The following is a 24,853-nucleotide window of genomic DNA, read 5'->3' as shown; positions in this document are numbered from 1 at the left end:
TTTTCTTACTCACATTGTTTAATATCTTACAAAATGTGCATATTTTATGAAAGAACACTTTGTTCTGTAATGTGATATTTTGTGTTTAGTATCAAGTTAATTTTTAAATTAAAATATAATTGACCAAATAAAAATTAAAAGTTAAATAAAAGGACAGCTTGAAAACTATTTTTAGAAAAGTACAGCAGCTAATAAAGGGTTAAGTTCATATGGTTTGTGTAGAAACAGTAGGCTACTGGTTGGGGCTTTGGGTCACAGAAATAGTCAGTGTTGTAGTCATACAGTGTGGATGTATTACTTTTTCCTGCGACATACAGCCCTCTGATATAATTAAATTATGTATATAATTTATTAATTATAGGTCTTTTTGTATAAAAGACCTGTTTTGAGCTGCCATTGTACATGGAAACAAATAAATATAAATAAATAATATATAAACAAATAAAAATGAAGCAACCAAAAATATTTCGGTTGGATCACTTCGTACAGAATTGACTCTGTTATGAATAATGTAGTTTTTAGTTATCATAACATTTCGGACTATACTTCCATTGATTGCACTCAAGGTCCCACCCCCACTCCCACAGCCTGTTTGGTGGTCAGTTTGCCAAATACTGTTACATTGAATTCTGTGTTCAGTCAGTATCGAATGATTTTATAATTTTGTTAGTTTGGTACTAGTCATGAGGACTTATAAATTTGAACAATGCTGTGTCAAATTTCATGTGTGTATGAAATTGACACACACTTGAAAAAGCTTGTTCATATTTTTTTAAATTATTCTTTTGGTTGAATGAAGTACTTTGAAATGTCATTATTGTTTGAAGACTGGTAGATTATCAGTTTTTTTTTTAGAAAGTAAGATTAATTAGTTACCAAAATTATAGGTACCTTTACAAAAGTTAACCTAGCAGTTGTGTTATTTTTAGTTACTTAATTTTAATGTTACTTTATGCTCAGGTTACCAGTTGACTACAAAGGTGTTTATAGATATCCAGTTTACAAACTGGGAGTATGCCTTTCAGTCAAATTTTAAACAATATATAGAAAATTATTTGATTTTAAAGCATTTGCAAGATACTGCACAGGTAATGTTATCGTAAATTTGGTCAGAGTAAATTTAGATGGAGTTAGATGAAATGACTGTTACAAATACATATCTCTATTCATTTCAAGTTTTTTAGCTTGATATTTCCTAACGGTTTAGAAAATATTTTCAAATGACAAATGTATTATACAACAAATGTATAAATACATCAAATTGTGAATTTTTTATTCTTTGAAAGTCTTAAAATATTTTAATGAGAACAAATGAGAATTGATTCTGATTGCCTGTGATGTTCTGATGTGTGAACACATTCTTAATAATATTGTAATTAAATGGATAAATCTCAGAGATGATGCCAGCATTTGTAAATTGCAGTTGGGGCTTGTATAATTACATTCCCTACTTCAGTTTTGTCCTGTTTCCTTTAAACATTGACCTCAATTCCTTTCGCACTCTTCAACATATTTTTCTCTCCTTGCCTCTTCAACCTGCCCTCCCATATACTGCTCTCTCATCTTATCCAAAATATTTTGTCTTCATTTTAGCTTAACTCAACAAAATAACAGCAGTACCCTCAAAGACTGCCTTTACATTACATCCAAATCTCCATTACATGTGCCATTCTTTCCTCACCCTTGCACTCTGGTACACACATTTTATATACTGCTTTTGAATTCTTTGCAACAAATTCTTGTTCTTCAAAGAAATGTTGTTTTACTAGTAATTTGGTGTTTATTCAACATCTGATATCCTTTGTAAATGTCTTGTTATTCACTCTCCAATAAGAGAGCAGTGTTATTTACACAAAGTAAAAATACTTGTTTTGGGCACCATTATTTTTGTTAAATAGTAACTGTATGTAAATAGTCTGTATTATTTCCTCTGTATTTTCTCAAGTTCTAAAATTATGCTAAATGAAATGAAGATCTTTAAAGTTTTCCTGCAATGATTTCATAAATGATTGTTTTTCTGCTTTTCATGAACCTTGATGATTTTGTCAATTGTTTGCCGTCTTAACCATTTTGAATTAACTTATTTTTATTTGTTGGCGAGAGACCAAGTAAGCATATTCTGTATGATTGTAAGTTTTACATATTACTTATTAGTTATGATGGTGATAACAATTTTAGTAGCTTACCATTGTGTATTGGTTATTTTAGACACTTGTTATTGAACAGGCTGAAACGTTTAAAAAGATGAAAAAAGCATTTCTTGACTGTTGGTGTGAAAATATGCAAGTTTACTGACTGACTAAAATCCACTTTGATTTTATTCACTTGTGTAATAAGAACTTCAGGGTACATACCCTCAGAAATGACAGATGATAAAGAAATGCAAAAATTACAAATAAAGAGATGCTATTCTACAAAAATCTAGTTAATATACATTAAAATTTGGAATTCTATTTGTTTGAGGAAATGGGTGTGTTCTGTGATTGAATTAATTATATGAAACCCTCAACTGTCTACAGCAAATTAGGTAGTTATCAAGTAATAGTATTAACAAAAGTTAAATTTACTGACAGCTGTTTATTACATGGCAATTTGCTTTTGTTAATGTTGATGCTAATTCTCATGAGACATCCCATGTAACAAAATATAAATGTTTTTACAATTATTTAATATTTTTATATAGCAATGTTTGTGGTCTATTGTAATGTTATATTCTTTCAGAAAATAAAAATTTTGTATACAGCCAAAATTATTTGATTAAAAGTATTTTCTTTGCTGTTTTTCATCAAACTAAATTATAAAAGTGCAACAATAAATCTATTTGTCTATATAATGATTAAATTTCTGTATTGAAATTGTGCTAAATAAATCAAGTAAAGACACATTCCATATATAATAGTGTATGTATTTGTACAGAGCAAGTCAAAATTATTTATTTACAATGCCATTACTATCTGTAAGCAAACAGGTTACCCCAAAATTTCACTGTTTATTATAGCTCAGGTGGAATTTGGTGAGGTAGCTTTACAATGGCATTTGGATGTTGTTTTGTTGCAGCATTCTTATGTTGTCTCTGGGTGTCTGCCAGGTTTTGCTAGATGGAAATGCTTCTATAATGGTTCAGATAACATGTCCGCTGTTATGTGCAGAAGGGTGCTTGATTGTGTCTTTTTGTGACAGCTCTTGTATAATCATGATGTTCATGTGGATGTTCAGAGTTTGCATCTTTATGGTGTAAGTTCATATTTTCGTCTTGATGTGTGTGATAAAATTCTACAATTCTCTGTCCCAGTGGTATAATTATTGGTATGGACGTGAATGTCAAGTTCTTATTGTGGCATAGTTGTCACACGGATGACAGTGAAGTAAAGGAGCGGCTTAGTGCCCAGTATGGTTTGGATGGTCACATCTGTTGTTTGGAGGAACAAACATCGATGTTACAGTTGGCAGGTTTATTCCTGCCAATTTGTGCGATTGGATGGTCATCGGTTGACCATCCAGTGATCATCTTGATTGTGTTTGAGGTTGTTGGTGGCTTGAGTGATCGCTACCAATGTAATATTCCAGTTCAGCAGGGTCGTTTTCGGCACAGGCTGGAAAAAATGGACTGGAAGAAATTTGTGGATTCTCTCGCAGTTCTGTAGTTTTGGGCAGGAGTGTCAATGATTTGGAATTGGAGAATCTGGCAGAAAGATTTCCAGCGTCATTTATTGACATTGCTGAGTGCTCTACACCCTGTAGCTCCAGTCAAGAGGCAAGCACCAGTGGAGTAGGGTAATTGGTTATTGACTAATTTGAAACAATCTTGTTTGCTGTTTAGAGGGCATCTCAACAAGATTATGATCCTGAATTGTAGGCGGTACTTGTTGCTAATTGCAGAGAATGTAGGACTTTCACAAGGTACTTACTGCCGAAAACAGTAAGTACAAGGAAATAAAGTTCCACGGGAACTTTATTTGGGACACAAATGTAGAAGGGATGTTCTTTTGTACGCTCTCTCAACTTGGCATGGAATTATTTCAGACAAAACTGAAATACTACAATAACTGCTTGATGATTTACTGCCTGATTATAATGCAGATGGTGAATCTGCATTATATATCATTTCCAGGTGCATCGTGAGGTTAGGCAGCCGTGAGGTTAGTAAGACCCAGTCTAAGAGTTGCCCCCAGGGCAGTGTGTTGGGTGCTCTATTGTAGATTGTACAGTTTGACTCGATTCTGCAGCTGAGGTTGTCTAGTGGGTGTTGTATGGTGTCTTATTCTGACAATGAGATCCTGCTGGTCGAAGGACGCTCACAGAGGGAAATTGACTTCAGAGCCACTCGGACTTGTAGGATACTTAAGCTGTGGGGTTGTCAACATAAGATGACATTCAGCTTGGAGAAAACCATAATGATGTTCCTTTGGGCCACTTGGCTGCAAGGCGGCAAGCCCATCAAAAAAATGTTCAAGTTCAAAAGGAGTATCTTGAGGTGTTTTTTGACGAGATGATTCAAGTAGTACTTACAATGCATCGCAAAGGCCTGTAGTGCCTTTTCTGGTATTCGATGTGTGGTCAATACTGATTGTGGGGGGGGTTAGTTTTAAGATCATAAGTATCCTGTATAAGAGTATAATTGTGAGGCGATGTATTTATTGGGATATGTTACTTAGGGCCCAACGCCTCTTGTTGTTAACAATGATGTGTGGCTATTGTACGATTTCAGGTGAGGCAATCTTGGTGATTGCCGGAGTGAAGCTGATTGATCTATTTGCATCAGAGAGCAATGATATGTTGCTAAGAAGGTTAGCAACTCAATATCCCAAACCTTCAGAAAAGGTTTGAGATATTGAGTAATAGGGCTATGCTTTATGGCAGGCAAGATGGGATGAGACATTTAATGGGTGTTTTACACTTGATCTGTTTTCTGATGTTGCTGGTTTATTACAGGATGCTTCTTGGGTACGACCAAACAAATATGTGATGCAGTTTCTTTAGGGGCAGATTGGCTCAATTCGGCTTAGTTGATTCCACGTTACGGCCGCAATGTTGCATGCTGGATGATGTCTTTCATGTTTTATACAAATGTTTGCTGTGTAATATGAAGAATACAGAGATGATTTGTCAGTTTGATATCGGGTCGACATTGGACTCTGTGAAAATTGGAAAAACCAGGGCAAAGAATACCATCATTGAAGAATATATGGTATTTCTTGTAAAAGAAAGGATTGCTGAATGTGTGTAAAGGTAGGGTACTGCTTGTTGCTTTGTTATGTCCTTGTTGTAGTATTAAGTGTTCCTGTTTTATATTCTTGTAATGGTATAATTGTTTTTGTAGCTCTTATTTTATTCATACTGGTGTTGTGTATCGTGTATTGACTCAATCTTGACATAAACAACTGCACCCCAGGGTGTAGTTAATTATCAGCTCAATTAGTCCAGTCTTGTTAAAGACTGTTTGATACGTTTTTTCTTTGTATGGATAACATCAAATGATTAGTAGTACACCAATGTAAATTGGTGGCATCCTGACTGAGACAAGAGCAAGGCTGAGGTTTTAAATGTGACATGAGGTAAAGCCCATCAGGGTTAGATACAGAGGGGTTGCAACTGAAATCATCACATGGCAAGTGTCTTCTCCTATGGAGTCAGGATGTTACTAACTAGTGATTTGGGACAGCAAATTTGGGAATTTAGACAGAATTTGTAGAACCTAGAATCATTAATAATATCAGAAGTTTATATTAAAATGCTGAAGAAGGTACGAAGCTATATTAAAAATAAACAATGAAGGATTCTCATTAAGGGTGTTCTATGAATGACAAAGCACGGACCCAAGTCATGGTGAAAATTGCTAAGAAAATGAGAGATTTTCATCCATTCCTTGCATAACAAAAAAATTTATAAAATAAATAAACCTAATGGATAATTACCAAAAACACTTGATAGAACACATTTAGATTTTTGCATCTAGAGACAGATGAGAAATGTCATATATAAAACAAAAATACATTCTCATGAATTATTGTTTGCATTATGGATGCTGCTGAGAAACATAGGATAGCCCTGAAGTACTATAAAGAGCTACAAAAGCACTACAGAAGGGTTTTGAATATTTGTTATAAACTGGTAGGTACGATTTACTGTATCGTTTCTAAACTGAATTCTAATTTTTCTAAACTTTGTTTGTTTTATTCTACTTATCTTGCACCTTTATGTTCAGAATTACATTCTCTACAAGTTTTACATGTTTATTACCCATTTAACAAAGTTATTGTAGATCAAACATAATAACGGGTTTTTTACTCTAAATTATTGATTTTCATCCCAGATTTCTTAAAACCTATTGCAGATGTTTTGATGGCTATTTTATTAAATTTTTAAGGTAAAAAACCAATAGAAATCACTAATTCTGCACCTTAATTATTGTCCTATAAATTTTCAGTACGACCTCTTGCACCGGGTTTGCTGAAATCCGAGCGAAATCATTCATTAACCGTTACTTACAAACGAAGCATTTTAGCCTTGTTTGATAAAATATTTTATTTTTTTAATTTCACAAGCAGGATAGGTTATGAAAATCACGGGAAAAGCTTTGATATACACAATCTATATAACGTGATCTCAATTTCTAATTTTTTTCTGTAGTATCCGTGAATCACCGAGGGTATTATTTCTGAAATAATGAGTATTACAAATCATATTGCTACGATTTGAACTTGTACTCGCGACTACGAAATCAGCTGATTTGCAAAGAACGCGTTCACAACTACCAACCCGGTTGGTATAATCTCAATTTAAAGAAAAAATATATGTAACGATGTATTTAAAATTCTATTACTTTTTAAGTTAACTTTTTAAAACATCAATTTTATACACAATAGCGATTCTACTAAAATAAGGAAATAAATATCTTAGATAGACAAGATTGGTATAGTTTAAAACGTGAAAACTACCGTCAACAATATACTGTAATGACCAACCGTTCTTTTTCTATTAGAGCTAAATAACATATTAATAGTAAAGAAAGGCCGTTTCGATAAATCCAATTATGCTAAACACATTTTATAAAATGAACATAATTACAGCCCGGATAATTTTATTTATATATTAGATTTTCCAACAATTTTGATAACACCAGCAACCTCAAAAAATTATGTATATTTTTACAACAATAAATTAATAAAGGGACATATAAAATTTGAAGATGATTTTCTATTTAAATTAATAATTATCAAGTTGCCTAACTGACCATAGAGTTACAAGATGGCTTGTTTTGTTAATAATAGTTTGTTTACGTTTTTAATTTTAATTACAAAAAAATCTATCTCCTGATGATGGTCAAATGACCCAAAACTCTAGTGATATAATATAAACTGTCGGTAAGGTTGATTCTTATAACCAATTATTTAACCTAACTTGCTACTTTATATATAAATATTTTTTCCGGATCCGAACAAATTATAAAATTTGTAAAACGAAATTGTGTTTAAAGTTCATATTAATTATTTAATCAAACACATGAAATGACGGTAAGGTAAATAAATTAATTATGAAATATTACTTAAAAATATTAACAGTAAAGAAATCGCTACTGAAAATCATTTTGAACATATACTAATATCTGTACATGTAAAGTGGACGCAGATAAATCATATAATTGTATTTGCATCAACAGAACAATATTGTTTCTGTAAAACTAAATCTTTTAATTGTAATATAAGCTGACGGGTAACTGATTATACAGTTTACTTTTTCATAAAGTATGCCTTTATAATGATCTGAAAGCACTTTTTTCAAGTAGTTTTTTTTCAAGTAGAGGCTTCAAACCATCAAACAAAAAACTTGGTTGACTGTTTGTCTTTAGGATGCAAATTATGTGTGAACAATCTCCCTACTGTCAAAAAAACAAATCGTAATAAGACTGGATTTTTGATTTGCGCATTTGAGTTTTCTTTGGGCGAGAAGTGTCAGTGCGCCACTCTTTACTTTTACATTTTGTTTTTTGGATGTACTTGAAAATCCATGATTAATCACCATTAATCATTCAACTGAAGAAACCTGGATGATTTTCAATTTTCAAAAGAAGGTAAAACACACATTCTTCTAATTTTCTGTGTCTAATGGAAAGGATTTTTGGCACACATCTTTTTCATGTCCAATTGTGAGTCAAAATATGATAAACGGTAAACCTATTCAAATTTAACACACCACTTATCAATATCATTGCTAATCAATGGTTTGACCTCAAGGGAGCCCTCACTCTTTTCACATTTTCCTCAATTTTTGATGTTGAAGGCCTACCTGAGCAAGGTTCCTTTTCCACTACTGCATGGTCCTCCAGAAATGTTTTTTGCTAATAAAAAAATCTTTGCTCTTGATAAAGAATGTTCTTAAAAGGGTCGCTACAACTTTTCTTAGGTCAACCTTGCGTATTCACCAAGTTTAATACAAAATTTGATGGCACACCGTTGCTGCAAATTTTGCTGTTCCATTTTTTTTTTTCTTCACTTATCACAATCTCTAGGGTTTTATAATTACCACGTGAGGTTGAAACTTTCATTAAGTGTCTGGGAGTGGCTGACATACAAGCTGTGTGAAAGGGGATCCTCCATTGTTGTTAGATCACTTCCAGTGTTGCCATTCTTATTTATTTTCTGCCACATCTTTTAAATCAACCCTGAATTATTGTATTCTTAAAAAAATAATTTTTTAATTACTAATTTTATTAATTGTACTTTAAAATTATAATTTTTAGTAAATTCTAATAAATAGAATTGTTTTTTTCCATATCGGTATTATATTACTTATGGGTCATTCCATGTCAAGTGGATCAGGGGTCCCCGGTTGACCATCTCCTAATGTCATCAAATTTTGCGTGGCAGTTGTTGTGGTCTTAAATGCCATTTTACCAAATTTAAGCTCTATGTCTGCTAAGCCGTTGAAGATAGCCAAAAATCATGATAAAAAATTTTTGACCGCATTTGGTGATGGATTTCTACTCCTTTCATAAGATTTCAGTTGCTTAAAAAGTGCAGGATCCTAGATATAATTATTTCCTTTTTTAAATTACAGTTTCATTTCTGATTAAAGAATTAGATAAGGAAATAAATAAGCTCAAACCTTGACTTCCAAAATGATGTGATAAATTTTAGCTGAATTTCAGGTGCTATATCTCAAAACCAGGTTCCAAAAGAAACTTGTCACTAACATATTCAGATATAGCGTAAAAAGTTAACCCCAACAGTACCAAAATGCAAATCTCTATCTTCATTATCGCCATCAAAATTGTAGTCAAAGATAACAATCTTTACGTGCGTGTCCGCAAACTGCAAGTACCTCTTTTCCAAGAGGGCATAAAAAATCAACCATAACAGATAAAGAGTTGCAATTTGGTAAAATGGCATTTCAGACCGTGGTGAACCTTCACTGAAAATTTGATGATATTTGGAGATAGTCAACTGGGGACGATTTTCTAAACTGGACCGCTTGACATGAAATGACCCTTATATGATTACATGGTTATAATGTTTATTTTATTTATTGTTCATTCAGGAATGTCCTATGGCTTTAGAAGCTGCTGAAGGGTTATTGAGTCTTGGAGTTAGTGGAGCTGAAGTTAATGGTCTTATATTGGATGCTAATGTTGCTGGGATGGAATGGTATGTTTTACAGTGATTTTGTTATTTTGGTTTTGTCTGTGATTGTCATGTGTGAAATTTTTACACATTATATTAATAATCGAAACAAATTTATCTAATGTGTAATGTTAATTTTTTATTTACATTATTACATTTTAAAACTTTATTCCGATGAAAAAATTTGATTTGTGATCATTTTTATTCAGTTTGGAATGGTTTATATTGTTCTTTATAATCAAAAAGAGTTTCTAATATTTCTTCAAGTTAGGTTCTAAGCAAAATCAGAAATCATGAATTTAGAAAAGAAAATCAAAATCAGGGTTCCAGGGATTGTAGAATTAACATAAAACAACATATTACAGATAAAAATAACGTAGTGAACTTACATTCTAATTACCAAGATTTATGGTTTCTGTGGGGAAAAGTAAGTGATAATTAAAAACTACTAATTTCTTGTTACTTTAGAGTCAATTACATCGTATTGCAGCAAGAGTTTTGAGACTTGTTGCCAGGTGAATTGTGCTACTTACATTATATGTTACGTGTGATCTGTTGGATATCACATTGATATTGTTGGATATATCACATTGTTGCAGGGGATTTATCATGTAAGTTATTTGTATGTCTGTTATGTTAAGTGATATATCCATAATGGTTGTAGGTGACTTGACTTGAATTTTAAGTTATTCTTGAAATTGATGTAGCCATTTTCAAGTATAACTAGGGAAAGTGAGGAGTGTAGTTGTTTCCCAATGATTTTTCTGAACCAAATGTGTGATTGCTTAAAAGCATGCCAGGTCTATTAAAATGCAGGCAGTAAGTATTAAGCCATACAAATGACACTTTCATTCTGTTCATTAAGGAACTGACTACAGTGAATATTGTACTCTCAGAGTACAAAATATTGCTAATGGTGCATCTTTTACATCAGGTCGTTTATATATGTCTCGCTTAAAAGAAAAACTGGGATAGATAATATAAAGAAACTAATTAATTACTCCTTTTTATAGCTATTATACTTACTCCTCGCTATATTATATTACTCCTTTTAAGCTGGAAGCTTAAATATAAATTAATCAATGTATTATTTATATATTATATTCAATTTATGAAATAAATTATTGTAATACAAAACTAACTTCCTTGACACAATAACAAAAGAGAAGTTAGCTTCAAAATCAATAAATAGCTAAGGAGGATTTATAGAATTCAAAATTCTTCTAATTTTTATTATTGTTTACCACTTGATTTGACCCATGTGTTTTGCCTATATGTTTGTTTAATTATAACTACAAGGCCAAAAATAAATCGTATATATGATCCTAAGTGGATAAACAGTATTTTCAGTATCAATTTATTTTTATCAAAAATAGTTGTGTTTTAAGATCTGCTACGAAATTGAATGAATGAATTATAGTAGTAAAATTTATTTTATAATTATTGTTACTGTTCTTATATATTGTTTATTAATATTTAAGAAAAAAATGGACGATTTCTTTACGGGCAGTATGTTCGATCAAGTAAGCATGTTCTCAGCTGAGGGGGACAGACACACATACAAATGCCCTTCAGTAGGGTAGAATTAATGGAGAAGAAAGATATTAATCCAAGTAACTTAAATGAAAATTAAACCGAGTAACTTAAATGTTAATTTCATTCAATGTGTAATGATATAAATTCAATAATTTGTGTGATTCTATGTAATTATTTATTGACAGGTTCATGCAGTTGATCCTAGTAATCAAAGAGGTATCGATATATTAGCTGCTTTACTAGCAAATTTCAGAAATGGAAAGACTAATACCTGTTTCTTGGACTCATGAGGAACATGGTCTCCAGGCATGGACTGCTCTATCATATTTATTATATGTAAATAATAATTTATCACGCGCTGCATATTTAGCACAAAAAAGGTAATGGAAACAAATCAACAGTTTATTCATTATTAGCATTTATTTGATATATATGTTTATTTATATATGTTTATTCATTTTAAATATATATGTTTTTTTTTATAGATTTATAGATTAGCTTAACCCTATCACTGGTAATGTACTACTTTTGACTGGCAAGCAGTTTTTAAGCAAAAAATAACCTATTGAAACAGTAATAAAATTAGTTTTAATGAACCAGTCAGTTTTAACTCATTTTATGTCATTTCAATCACAAAAATATAGGCTGTAATTAAACATAAAAATCAATTTACTTAGCTTTTGCAACAAAATCAGTAGTAAAGTCACACTCAAATTTCCTTTTTTTTATAACTACAGAAAAAATTCATTTTTATAATCCATAAAAAAGTTTAAATAACTTATAATTATATTATAATTTCCAGGCTATACAAAACACCTTATATCCACATGCGTTAATATAGAAACTTGAAGAAAAAAAAACATAATTAGCATATTTACATAACTATATTTATGTTTGGCCTAATTTATCCTTCATTCCCTATTTATCATGGTCTGTTTCAATGCGTCTGTTCTTTTATCATATGTTTTATTTAAAATTATTGTGATGGGGATATCAACATGGACTGCCTTGAGCCCAGCTCAAACATCACCAGGCTTGACTTACCACCCACACAAATCACTCTACATAACAGAACTTCTATAGATATGAACTGCACCGATCATTCTATAGCTGAACAGTTAAGTAATTTCCCAAGCACCTATTTAGGTGGAGATAAATTTATTCAACTTTCCATGACTTTAACCCACCGGGTTGGTCTAGATCTCAAATCTCAGATTTGCAGGACAAATCCACTCCATAGATATTGGAAGGAATAATATCACCAGGATTACAATCAAGCAAAGAAAATACAATGATAACATAAGATTGCTTAAATATCTCTTCAAGAAACAATTGCGGGATAATGTCTACAGTTCATCATGTGTAGAAATTGTTTACAATATCTTCTTTGAAATCTTCACATATAACCTAGATATTGTATACGCTTTAAAAAAAAACTGTTTCTAGAAAATGAAAACCCCTCTTCATTTTGATAATGAAATAAAATTGTAGAAGGAACATTTTTTGCAAGCTCAACAAAGGTACCTTTTCATTGCATCACAAGAGGACAAAGTGAAAGAATTCCTGAAGTAAAAAAATATGACCTCTACTTAAAGAGCTTAAGAAAGAAAGCAACAACCAAAATGATAAATAATGCTCAAAATAAGACCAAAGCAATGTGGAAAATTGTAAACTAAGAAAGAAACCACAACATTGCCAAAGATTATTCTCTTCAGCTGGAATAAAATGGAACAAACACTGAAAACCCTGTTTTAATTGTTGAATAATTTAACAACTGCTTTGTAAATATAGCCTCTCTTAATCTCTCTTTCCGTTTAGCCTTTGGAACCACCATAAGGCATTTTTTCAAAGGATGAAGGAGGATAATATGTATGAGTGTAAATGAAATGTAGTCTTGATCATCTCAGGTTGACCATTCCTGAGATGTGTGGTAAATTGAAATCCAACCACCAAAGAACACCGGTATCCACGATCTAGTATTCAAATCCATGTAAAAAGACTTTACTCGGATTTGAATGCTGGAACTCTCGACTTCCAAACCAGCTGATTTGGGTAGACGTGTTCACCACTAGACCAACCCGGTGGGTTAAAGTCATGGAAAGTTGAATAAATTTATCTCCACCTAAATAGGTGCTTGGGAAAGCCCTGAACTTTTCTTATGAAAGCTCAAAAACAAGTTTTTCTTTAATATCAGTTTATTTTCAAACAAGATATTAAAAATCATACTAGTGGATGTATTTTTATTTACAACAATTAAATATTATTGAATTGTATTAAGAAAAATGAATGTAAATGAAAAATTGGTTACTGTAACCTTAGTTTTAATAGTTTAATTTTTCTGGGCCTATTTGACAGGACTTGTAGTAGAGCCCAAACATCCTTCACGCCTTTCTTTTTCTGATTAGCCTCCAGAACCACTGTAAGGTATTACTTCAGAGGATGAATGAGGATTATATGTATGAATGTAAAAGAAGTATAGTCTTGTACAGTCTCAGGTCGACCGTTCCTCAGATGTGTGGTTAATTGAAACCCAACCACCAAAGAACACTGGTATTCATGATCTAGTATTCAAATCAAATGTTATAGTAACTGCCTTTACTAGGATTTAAACCTTATAACTTTTGACCTCGAAATCAGCTGATTTGCAACGATAATTTTTGTATATTTATTTTATTTATTATTGACAAGTTATTGATATTATTGGCATGTATTGATAAAACAAATTTTAGTTAATTTTTTTTTGTGTTCTGTGTGCACATGCTCGTGTGTATATATATATGTGTGTGTGTGTGTGTGCATGCATGCGTGCGTGATTATTTATTTAGTAAGGGTTGTTTTTTTTTTTGTTAAGAATATGATAAGTTTATTTTTAATTTCAGATTTTTATCTTGTGCTAGGCAATTAGCCCAGTGTACAGACTAAACGTCATATTGTGTGTTAAATTTTTTAATTCTACCGATCAAATTTTAGAAGAAAAAAATTTTAAAAAATTGCCCTTTAAGAAGTATGTTAAAATACCTTCTAACACATTTAATACAATTACAGTACAGTAAGCTTATAAAAGATGAACTTCTTGATTGTTAAATTTGTCTTGTGGTAGCTGCAATACGTATATATCCCTCAGGATTATGGAATTTCCTATTTTCATAAAGCTGTACTTGGTTCATTTCTTTTTGAAAATATTTAATTCTTTTAATACTAGATATATGTTGTAAAACTACTTAGTACATTTAACAGGTTGACTGCAACACCCAAATCTGCAATGCCTATAACATTTTCTTTTCTTTTCTGTGTATATGTTTTCTATACAAAATTTCATTCTATCATAAATTTTATAAAAAGTGTAATTATAATTAAAAAAAGTGTTATTTTTATAATAAAAAAGTGTAATTATAATAAAAGAAGCGAGACATAAAATTGATAACCTCAAAAAATGATAAATACAATGAATTAGGAATAATTGATGTCTTATAATTTACAATACACTGTTTTGTTTACAAGAATGAAGTAAGGAAAAAAACTATTTCACTTCACATCTGAAATTATTTAGATTTATATGGTTTACAACACACGTGGAAAATCAAGCAATGCAACACTGATGGATCATAGTTCTGTATTGTTGCATGAACTAAAATTCAGATCGACAACACTTTGGTTGTTTGGGTACAATTACAGCATAATTTTGAAATTATTAATTTTCAGATTGTTATAGATAATACAGTTACAAAATATAAATTCCTACTGTCCTCAACCAGAATTAAATCAATGATTTTTTCCCAAACTCAGAGAAACTGAATAAAGTCAAACATATCTATTAAACCAAAACTTAAAAAATCTTCACTTCAGCAAGACTATAAATATATCTGAACTTGCCATGCAACATATCTATAAAACCAAAACTTGTTAAAAAATCTTTACTTCAGCAAGACAATAAATAAAATTTGAACTTGCCGTGCAATTACTGACTTTTCCATATTTCAATTTTAAACTCTTGACAGTTAATTATAATTACAAATGTATGTATACTTTTTTCCATAACATATATTTTGAAAAAAGAGAAAAATCAAATGATTGTTCTTATACCGACCGATCTCTTCAAGATAGCTAAAAAAATAACTAAGCTTTGCAATAAATGCCATGCTAACACAACAGAGCAATATTATAATAATGAATAAGTGGCATAGTCTAAGCAAGAACTTCACAAGAGATGATCCTGGAAGTTTTTTTAGAACGTAAATTGATGTCTTGTTTGTCTAAGATACATCTTAACCCAATGATGTCATATTTAAATTCCCTGGCAGTATGTTGGAGAACACAGTAATACATAAAAAATCAACCAATAAATATTTTTCTCTGAAAATGTCCCACAGTTCCAATTATATTTGTTTTTCTCTCTGTTAGCCTTCTATATAAATATGGAAAAAATTCCAATTATCTTAAAACAGTATGTGACCTTGGTCCAACAATGGTTCACACATGTCATTCACAACGTTAGTACTGGCAGGAAGAGGTACTGAGGTAGTACTAGCATATCATCACCTAAATAAATTTTGAAACAAACAATAGCTTAAACTAGATTCACAAATTTTGTAAAATTTTATTCCAAATCTTGTCGTTTAGATCTACTACATTGCAAAAATGAAAGGCGACCTCTGAATTTCATTAGACTTTCATCCAAACCTATGTTCTGAGAAGGGAGATGTAATTTGGAAAATTTTGTATGGTAGGCTTAATTTTTTTTTAGTTTATAATTTTCATTGTTGTTGCTAGTGAAATGCAAAAAACTTGAAAATAGATTGAATCTCTCTCTGCTCATTGTTTCGCGAAATATGGGTGTGTCAATGCATCTATTTTTACTACGAAACAATTGGATATGCGATTTTTACACTTACATCAAAATAACATCTATCATAGTTTGAAATCATTTATTATCATCTTTCAACTGTTTCTTAATGTGATTGTTCAGTTGCTTTGTAGCATATTTAGCTTCGTCACAAATTTTATTAAACAAAGGTTCCATATATTCTGAAAAAATTTTAAATTCTGAAGGTGGATCTGACTTAAACTTATTCAATATATCTTCATAAACACCACTATGTTTAGTAAAAGAATATATAGTGGAGTTATTTTGAGTTTTTATCCAATTCCAATCACTTTGTTTTTTCTATACAATACTCCTTGCCAGATTATACTATCTGAAGAGAATACAGCTAGAAAATCAAACTTAGTTTATGGTTTCAAATGGTATTGCCAACAGCTCTTCTATGAATGCTAACATTATTCAAGTACAGTTAAAAAATATAAAATAATACATTTTACAATAAACAACATACAGGTGAATTACGTCGCATACATGGTAAAACAATACTTAAAGTTAACATATAATTGGACAGGATTTACAAAGGAAGATATAGGTTCCAAGTTAATATTAAATGCATACATATATAAAATGATATAATAAAGGAATTTATGTAATCAGTTTAACTGTATATAGTGATAACTCTTTATTACTCAAATTAACTGAGAAAACAGATTAATTATATAGACAAAAACTCTGATAAAGACTTAAATAATTAAACATACTACTTTAATAAATGAGGAAATTAGAATTTTTTGCTTATAGAACTACTCTGCAGTACATATTTTCTTACTGTATGCCAATTAAATGTGCTTAAAATAAAGACAGTATAATTTAATTATGTAAATCCAAATGGTTGAAACTAAAAAGGTGGAGACCCAATTTTATTGTTATTTTTGTAATTTGATAGTGTTAATGATTATTTTTGTGCATTTTATAATAGAGGTATAAGATGACTGATTACAAATCTGTGGTAAAAAAAAAAGAAAATAATCACTATTAAAACAAAATTAGAGAAGATAGAAACAATATATACAAAAAATGATGTAGCAAATGAATTGGGGGCTTGTAAAATTTAACTAGTACAACAATAAAAAACCAACTCAATTTTTAATTTTTGCAGAAAAATGCTACTTTCAAAATTTTATAAAATTTATTAGAAAATATTGAACATCTTTAAAGAAGGTGGTACTCAAAAACATATCTGTACGACATATTTTTTTAATTGATAAAATATATTAAACTAGCACCAGTTTCTACATCCAATATAAACCATGCTGATGATCAAAACTTTTCATAATAAGTAAAGTATGATTCTCAACACAGATATTGTAAATTTAATAAATCTAAAAAATTTTTAAATAATCTTATAGTTGTCATGAGAAAGAAACCTAAGCATCGCAACAACTTATTCAATGGTGATAATCATTTTTATTGGATTCTGTGGTTTTCAAAATATTTTAAGTAAGAAACCCTTCACACTTCAACATAGGAGAAACCAGAAAACAAACTACAAGAGAGTATGTGGTCAGGAATATAGCAGAAACCATGATCAATAACATTTGAGGAATCTGAATAAAGAATTAAAAACATAAATAGAGACCTGTAATATGACTGACTACCTTTCCACCTCCAAGAGATAAATTCAGATGGTGGAAATAACTTATAAAAATGAAGCATGTCAATATTAGCAGAATCAGTCAAAGAATCACAAGATGTTGGTTTAAATAGTAATGATCCCCTTGATAAAATTTTATAAATACCTTTCTTTTTCCTGTTTAGCCTCTGGGAATTATTGTTCAAATATTACTTCAGAGGATGGATGAGGATAATATGTATGAGTGTAAATGAAGTGTAGTTTTTTTTTTCTCCAGTATTTATACCATTATAGTATACCTAGCAGAGATAAATCTTGGAAAACCGCTTAACATTTTTAAAAACTTTCACTCTTAACTTTAAAAAAAAACAATTGAGACTTTCTGAAATTGTCATTTAATGATTTCCTTACTGGTAAAAAACTTTACTTGACTACCTAGATTGTTGGCGGTTCATTAATAGTAATATTTACTGACACTTTGAACTTTGCACTTCAGTAATCTTAGAGATATTTTTGAATTTGTTTTGTTTAGTATGGTCTTTTGATATATGATAACATGCACAATTGGCAAGCCCTTTGAAGAATTAGAACATGTGACCTAACATTGGTTCATGACCTTTAAGGAACTCCATCCTTCATAACCGAGAGTATAACTGATGTAGAATTTTTCATGCCAGTAATTGTGAACTGAATAGAAAAGTATCCTAGATAGCAGTGTAGTCTGTGTTCTGAATTAAACCCGTCAATGTTTTGTTCAGATGATAACTAAAAAACAAATTAGATCTTTTTAATGAGTCCCTTGATTGTATTAAACATCTAGAAATTTAACAAATTCATATGTAGCCTTAGTCAAACCAAAGTTGTAGCTTAAAGAATCATCTAGAAAGTACATATCAAGAGGTTGCAGGACTAATTATGTCCCTGGTTTTACTGCTAATGCTGAAGAGCTCTTCCTGAGGTATCAAGAAATTCTTCTTATGTGATTCGTATTAGAAGTTTAATTCCCTTATTAAGTAAGGAATATTTGAAGAATTTCCATTTTAAATAAATAAGTTTCCTGATTATAAACAAACTGTGGTTCTAGAGACTGGTTGGAAAAGATTTTTTAACCCTTTTTTAAATATATATATTTAAAAAAAATACATATTTCTTTAGATAAGAATTCATAATTTATTAAAATCAGAAACTGCAGATTTATTTAATCAGTTAAACTTTTAAATTATTTTATTGCTTAATTTAATATGGTATTTAAAACTTTTCCTTCACAAACATAGTATTTTAATGTTAATATAGGGAGTCATTCTTCAATTCAAAAACATGGCTTTTTCTGATCTAAAATAATAAAGTAATTTAATTTGTATTTTCTCTATCCTTAAACAATATATTTGCCAGCAGAGCTGCATTTAAATCCAAAGGTGTAAAATTTAATTTTCAAATACAGTAGATGAGAAACATTCCAAAAACCATTTGGAAAAATCAAATAAAATATGTTTTTTTTTTTTTTTTGTTCATGAGTCAGAGAAATGCCATTTATACATGCCCCATAAATGGGGCAGTGTTGGACTCGAACAGATTCCGCTAGATGTTACTGAGCGTATGTATACCTGCACCCTACCGACTAAAACTCTTGTCTCACCGATTTTCTCCCCCCCCTGGGGTCGGCCCTGCAATGCAATGAAGCATACTCGGCCCTGAGAGGTGCCATTGAGCTCAGGGGATCTAGAGTCCCTGTCCATCCACCAAGTTAAGATATTAGTAATTTTAATCGAGAGCTAAACTTTGAAGATTCCTGACAATGCACAGAGCAAATTAATTCCACATAACTAATATTACAACAAAAAATTCTTTTTTTTTTTTTCATTTTTTTAATATAACTATAAAAGTTTGCTCATTTTTTCTACTTTAAAGATCTACTGAAAATTATTATCAATTTTTGTAGGGGATTCTGTAGGGGAAGACGTCCATCTTGTTACAATTCCAGTTACCTTCTCCCATACCTCCTCCCCTTGTCTTAATGTAGGTAGGAGTCTGTCATACGATTTCTGGTCATGGTACTTCTTCAGATCTAAGATCAATTGTAAGTATCAAATCAGAAAGCATCATAAGGTGTAAAATATTAATTGTAAGTAGATTTGTTTCTATTGTTACAAATCTGTAGAATTCTTGTTGATGCTCTGGTTCTCTTTAGGCTACAAGATTCACTAGAGACAATATGTGAACTTCCTTAACATAATTTGTGTCTTTTTTTTTTTAGAAGGCCGATAGTATTTTGGAAAAACAAAGCTATAACACAGCAATACTCTGATTTTTATTAAGGGTGCAGGAAGGAGGCTATAGACTTACTGGAGCTTAATTCACCAGGTTGGTCTAGTGGTAAATGTGTCTTCCAAAATTAGCTAGTTTGGAAGTTAAGAGTTCCAACATTGAAACTAGTAAATGCAGTTACTTTTATACGGCTTGAATACTTGATTGTGGATACCAGTGTTCTTTGGTGGTTGGGTTTCAATTAACCACACAGCTTTGAAATTGTTGAACTGAGACCATACAAGACTACACTAATATATATCATCCTCTTCTTTTTTTTTCTGTTTAGCCTCCGGTAACTACCGTTTGGATAATTCTTCAGAGGATGATATGATGAGTGTAAATGAAGTGTAGTCTTGTACAATCTCAGTTCGACCATTCGTGAGATGTGTGGTTAATTGAAACCCAACCACCAAAGAACACCGGTATTCACGATCTAGTATTCAAATCCATGTAAAAATAACTGGCTTTACTAGGACTTGAATGCTGTAACTCTCGACTTCCAAATCAGCTGATTTGGGAAGACGCGTTAACCACTAGACCAACACAGTGGGTTAATATTTATCATCCTAGGAAGTAATATCTGAACGGTGATTCCCAGATGCTAAACAGGAATAAGAAAAAAAGACTTAATGGATCAATAAAGGATTAGAATCTCCCTCTACTAGATGATATATTTCTGAAAGTAAAAAGTCCGTTTTGAGAAAGAACAATGAATATTGATTGGTGTATCTCAATTTTTACACTACTGAAAAAGGAGTGTAATTTATATAGGATCCATGTATGTTTGTTCCACAGTAGCAGCTGAAAAATTGAACCAATTTAGATGTATGACCCCAAGTTGGAATCATTTTACCAGGAGTCATAGGTTATATATATATATATATACACACACGTTTCAAAAAATTATACTATATACAAAATTATCATTCACACGCTCTTTAATTAACCTATATTAAAGAACTGTTAGTTGTTTTTTTTGAACAATCGTTTTATTTAATATTTTTGGTACTGCAAATAATTCAGAGGAAGTTTATTTTTGAATAATTTATTTTTAACCACCGTTAGGTATTGCCAATGTATCTTTCCAAATTTATCTTATGCTTCGTAATTGATAGTAGTTTAATGGGTGGTGGTATGTTTAGTGGTGGCAAATTTAGTAACTTATTTTAATTTTAATTTAGTTTTTTTTCCAAATTCAGGTATAATTTTTCAGATAATACCTAAATTACAGCTTTGGTATCACAGTTTCTAATTTTTTTTCCTCCGAAAGATTATTTTGCGCGTATTTCAGTATTATCTCTGAATAATATACAATATTTTTATAATTTCTAATACTGACTTCCAGAGAGCTATTTTACGTTAAAAAGAATTAATATTTCATTTTTTGAATTTGCAGCTAGAATTATTATTGCAGCTTCAAGTGAGGACTGGATGTGAATGTTTAGTGATAGTTTGAGTTTATCGTTCGTTTGTTATTTTGCTTATTTTGTTAACTACTAAAAGTCCTCAAACACCAAATATTTAGTTTAAAAACTGCAACTCGTCCAGGAAGATATGAAAAAAGCACATGCTAATATAGAAGGAAGTGCTGGTTTATTTTTAAGTTCAGGTAACATTTGTAGGTTATGCCAAATTTCAAACAATGTTTTTCTAATTTAACATACACACATTTAATCATATTAATATGTCGATAAGTTTAACCCACTGTTTTTGATATTACTGTAGTTGTATATAAGAATATTTTACCTACAAACCAAAAGCTTGATCGTAGGTAGGGTTATCACATTGTATTTAGAGAAAAAAAGAATAAAAACTATCTTCTTACACACACCCAGATTTCTTCAGTTATCTCTTCCAGTACTCCCCCCACACAGATACCTACAGAACACAATATTTACACCAATCATGTATATTATCATAATATTTAATATTGACTTCTCTTTCATTTAAACTAAATCACCATTGAATATAGTGCTTCCATCTCTAAAGTAGGAAATCCATTCTTTTTAAGTTAAATTTAAATTAAAATTACAGGTACTTCTTACACTACTTAGCAGGGAGTTAAAGAACTTAGGTGTTAAAGATTTTTGAAACGGTGCACAATAAGGCCTTGGAAGAGTAACATTTACTGCAAATGTCTGCCTAGTTATATAATAGCGTTCCCCTTTAGCTATCACCACCCTGTTTTTACCACTTCATTGAAAAAGGTTAGAAGATCTTATAAACAAAGAAATCCAATGCAAAATACAGATATTTACTGAAAATAAAGGGAAAGAGTGTTTACCTACTTGCACCACACATTACCAGTACACTAGCATTTTGTAAAATTATAATCAAATCAAGAGAGCCAAAATGTTGATCTGTAGCAATGCAATCCAATCCATAGTTTAATTTTGAATGAATTAGAGAAATGATTTGTCAAACATCCATAGAAAAAATATTTTTTAATATATGTAAACAAATATTTCTTATCAACTACCATCAACCCTCATCTACCATCAACCCTTAGTATTTAATAGAATTTACCCAAGATATTACTGAAACTGGCATTGTAGTTGTATAATAGCACAGTCAACACTGGTATGTTAATGGAGTAATAACCTGGAAGCAAATTATAAAGAAGAAATTAGATATTTGATTTTTAACGCATTCCAGATCAATCTACAACCTATCACTATTCTTAACATCTGCAATAAATATTTGCTTTCTCTTACCATAAAATTTATGTGAAATAGGTCATTAACAAATTATAAATAGAATAGGTTCTTAATAACTGGGCCCTGGGGAATATTCAATTAACCTGAAAGTTATTGCTCACACTGTCGCGCATAATTATGGAAAATAGGAAAATAATTCTTGAAATTTTGTCGCATCTGGGAATTACCTTTCAAGTATTACTTCAGATGATGTATGTATAAGTGTAAATGAAATGTAATTTTATGCAGTCTCAGTTCTACGATTCCTGAGATGTGTGGTTAGTTGAAACCCTACCACCAAAAGTGGTAGCGTTTTGACCTTTTGTACAGAGGTCCGTCAGGTATGGCATTTTCACACACGCTACAAATCATTTATCTCATCCTCTGAAGAAATACCTAATGTTGTACCCATTAGACCCTAACTTTGGACCACCAACACTGCTATCCACGGTCTAGTATTCAAATCCCTATAAAAGTAACTGCCTTTACTAGGACTTGATTGCTGGAACTGTGGAATTGCCAAATCAGCTGATTTGGGAAGACACCTTCACCATTAGACCAACCCAGTGGGTTGAGATGGAAAACCTAAGCTAAACAAACTCAACTTTACTAAATTAGAATTAAATATTCTTTTGTTAAGTAAAATTTCAAAAGTGGAATGACATAAGGAAGGTATGAAAAGTAAACTTTTGCTTTTTTTCAAAATCAGAGGGCTAGTGTTAAACATCAATTTTGGAATAGGAAAAAAATTCTTGAAATTTTATCTTGGTCAGAATTGGAATTTTTCATATTCAAATTCTCTCATTTGTAGCTGTATTAGGAAGACGTTCTGTAAGCTTAAGGAAATAAATAAAACTATTTGTTTGATCGACTGTATGGTTGGTGGTAAATAATATTATTTATCAACGTTTAGAAAGCTCATTTTTGAGGGATTATAGATGGATGGTTTCAAACTTCTTGCTACCTATGGTGTCCAGTTACAGTACTCTATCCCCTCGAAAGTTCTGTTAGCAGTGTCAACAACTCTACATCAGACACCCCTTGTAGAAATAGTGAATATTATATGTTAACTTTTTCTAAACTTTACTAAAGTGGTTTTGATCGACTGAAGAAATGTAATTGATCTTGAAAAACATATGTGGAAAAGAGTAAATTTAACTTAATCCATTTTGATTCTGTTTAAGTTCTGCAATGAAGGAATAGTGGGAATAAGTTAAAACATTTTTACTGTTAGGATTCCTGTAAGGGAAGATGACAAACAGTCCTGGCTAAGACGATAAAATATCCAGACCTTGTAAGGAAATACCTTTGTGGGTTGATCACTTCTTTTCTTCATTTGTAGCGTTTAATTAATTTTTTTTCTGGATAAGAGGACAATAGGAATAAGGTTACCTGCAGCACTGCATTATTTGGAGACGGTTGGTGAAATTGTTTCCTTAATGATTAGAAAATTGACTCTGGCAGTGAGATAATAACTAGAAATAATAAAACAGATTTACATCCCAACCCCTGTAGGGGAAGACGCCCATCTTGTTACAATTCCAGTCACCATACCTCCTCCCCTTGTCTTAATGTAGGTAGGAGTCTGTCATACGATTTCTGGTCATGGTACTAAGTTGTAGTGTAATTTTTCTATATTGAGGACTTCTTTTCGTATACGGGCCATATTAGTTTCTGTGAAAGGTCTGACCTTATTGATTCTATACTTGATTGTTGGTTTTTCATTTGGTTCTTGATATTATTTCTCAAATATTCTTTTTGACTATCAGTTTATTCTTTATGATTGGTATTATTTCAGCCGTTGTAGGTCCAAGGTTTGAATTCCGGTTAGGCATGTCAATTTTTATTCCTACAAACTGTGCATGCATTCCAACTTCTCTATCAAAATGTTGCAGCATGAAAATGATGCTTAACATTTCATCTTAGTGGAAAAGTTAACACACATAATGTCTGCATCTAGGGATCATAAATCCCCTAAAAATTCTTACTGTAAAAAGGACTTCCCAAAATTAAATGCTTTCTTTGCAATATCTCAATGGCAAGTTTACAGGGCATTTTTTTTCGCTGAAGTAAGCGTAATAGGAGTTTCTTATTTGGATTTGCTGTGTACATGGCTCTTTCCTCAACTGCAAGATGGAGCAGAGAATTTTATTTGGCAACAAGATCATGTACCTTCTTACTGCCATAACTGTATGGGGTTGGTTGAATGATATTTTCCCCAACCTGTGGATTAGATTGC

The 24,853-nt window shown here is 31.2% G+C and overlaps 1 protein-coding gene across 6 annotated transcripts in view; it reads left to right on the top strand.

Moving 5' to 3' along the window:
- LOC142327659 (centrosomal protein of 290 kDa-like) overlaps positions 1-24,853 on the top strand; it is a 97,594-nt gene that overhangs the window by 41,583 nt on the left and 31,158 nt on the right. For 3 of the 6 annotated variants that reach the window (XR_012757050.1, XR_012757051.1, XM_075370880.1), the window contains exon 2: positions 11,342-11,536. Coding sequence is in view for 4 of the 6 variants with exons in the window: in XM_075370880.1 (XP_075226995.1) it covers positions 11,412-11,536 (125 nt within the window). In the remaining 2 variants the exon portion in view is untranslated. Of the gene's footprint in view, positions 1-4,932; positions 5,230-9,537; positions 9,645-11,341; positions 11,537-24,853 lie in introns of all 6 variants that reach the window. The other 3 variants (XM_075370881.1, XM_075370884.1, XM_075370882.1) reach the window with 3 other exon arrangements.

Source organism: Lycorma delicatula, chromosome 7, assembly GCF_047948215.1.
Source record: "Lycorma delicatula isolate Av1 chromosome 7, ASM4794821v1, whole genome shotgun sequence".
NCBI lineage: Eukaryota > Metazoa > Arthropoda > Insecta > Hemiptera > Fulgoridae > Lycorma > Lycorma delicatula.
The sequence above is the reverse complement of the archived record's forward strand: the minus strand, read 5'-3'. Positions and strand labels throughout refer to the sequence as shown.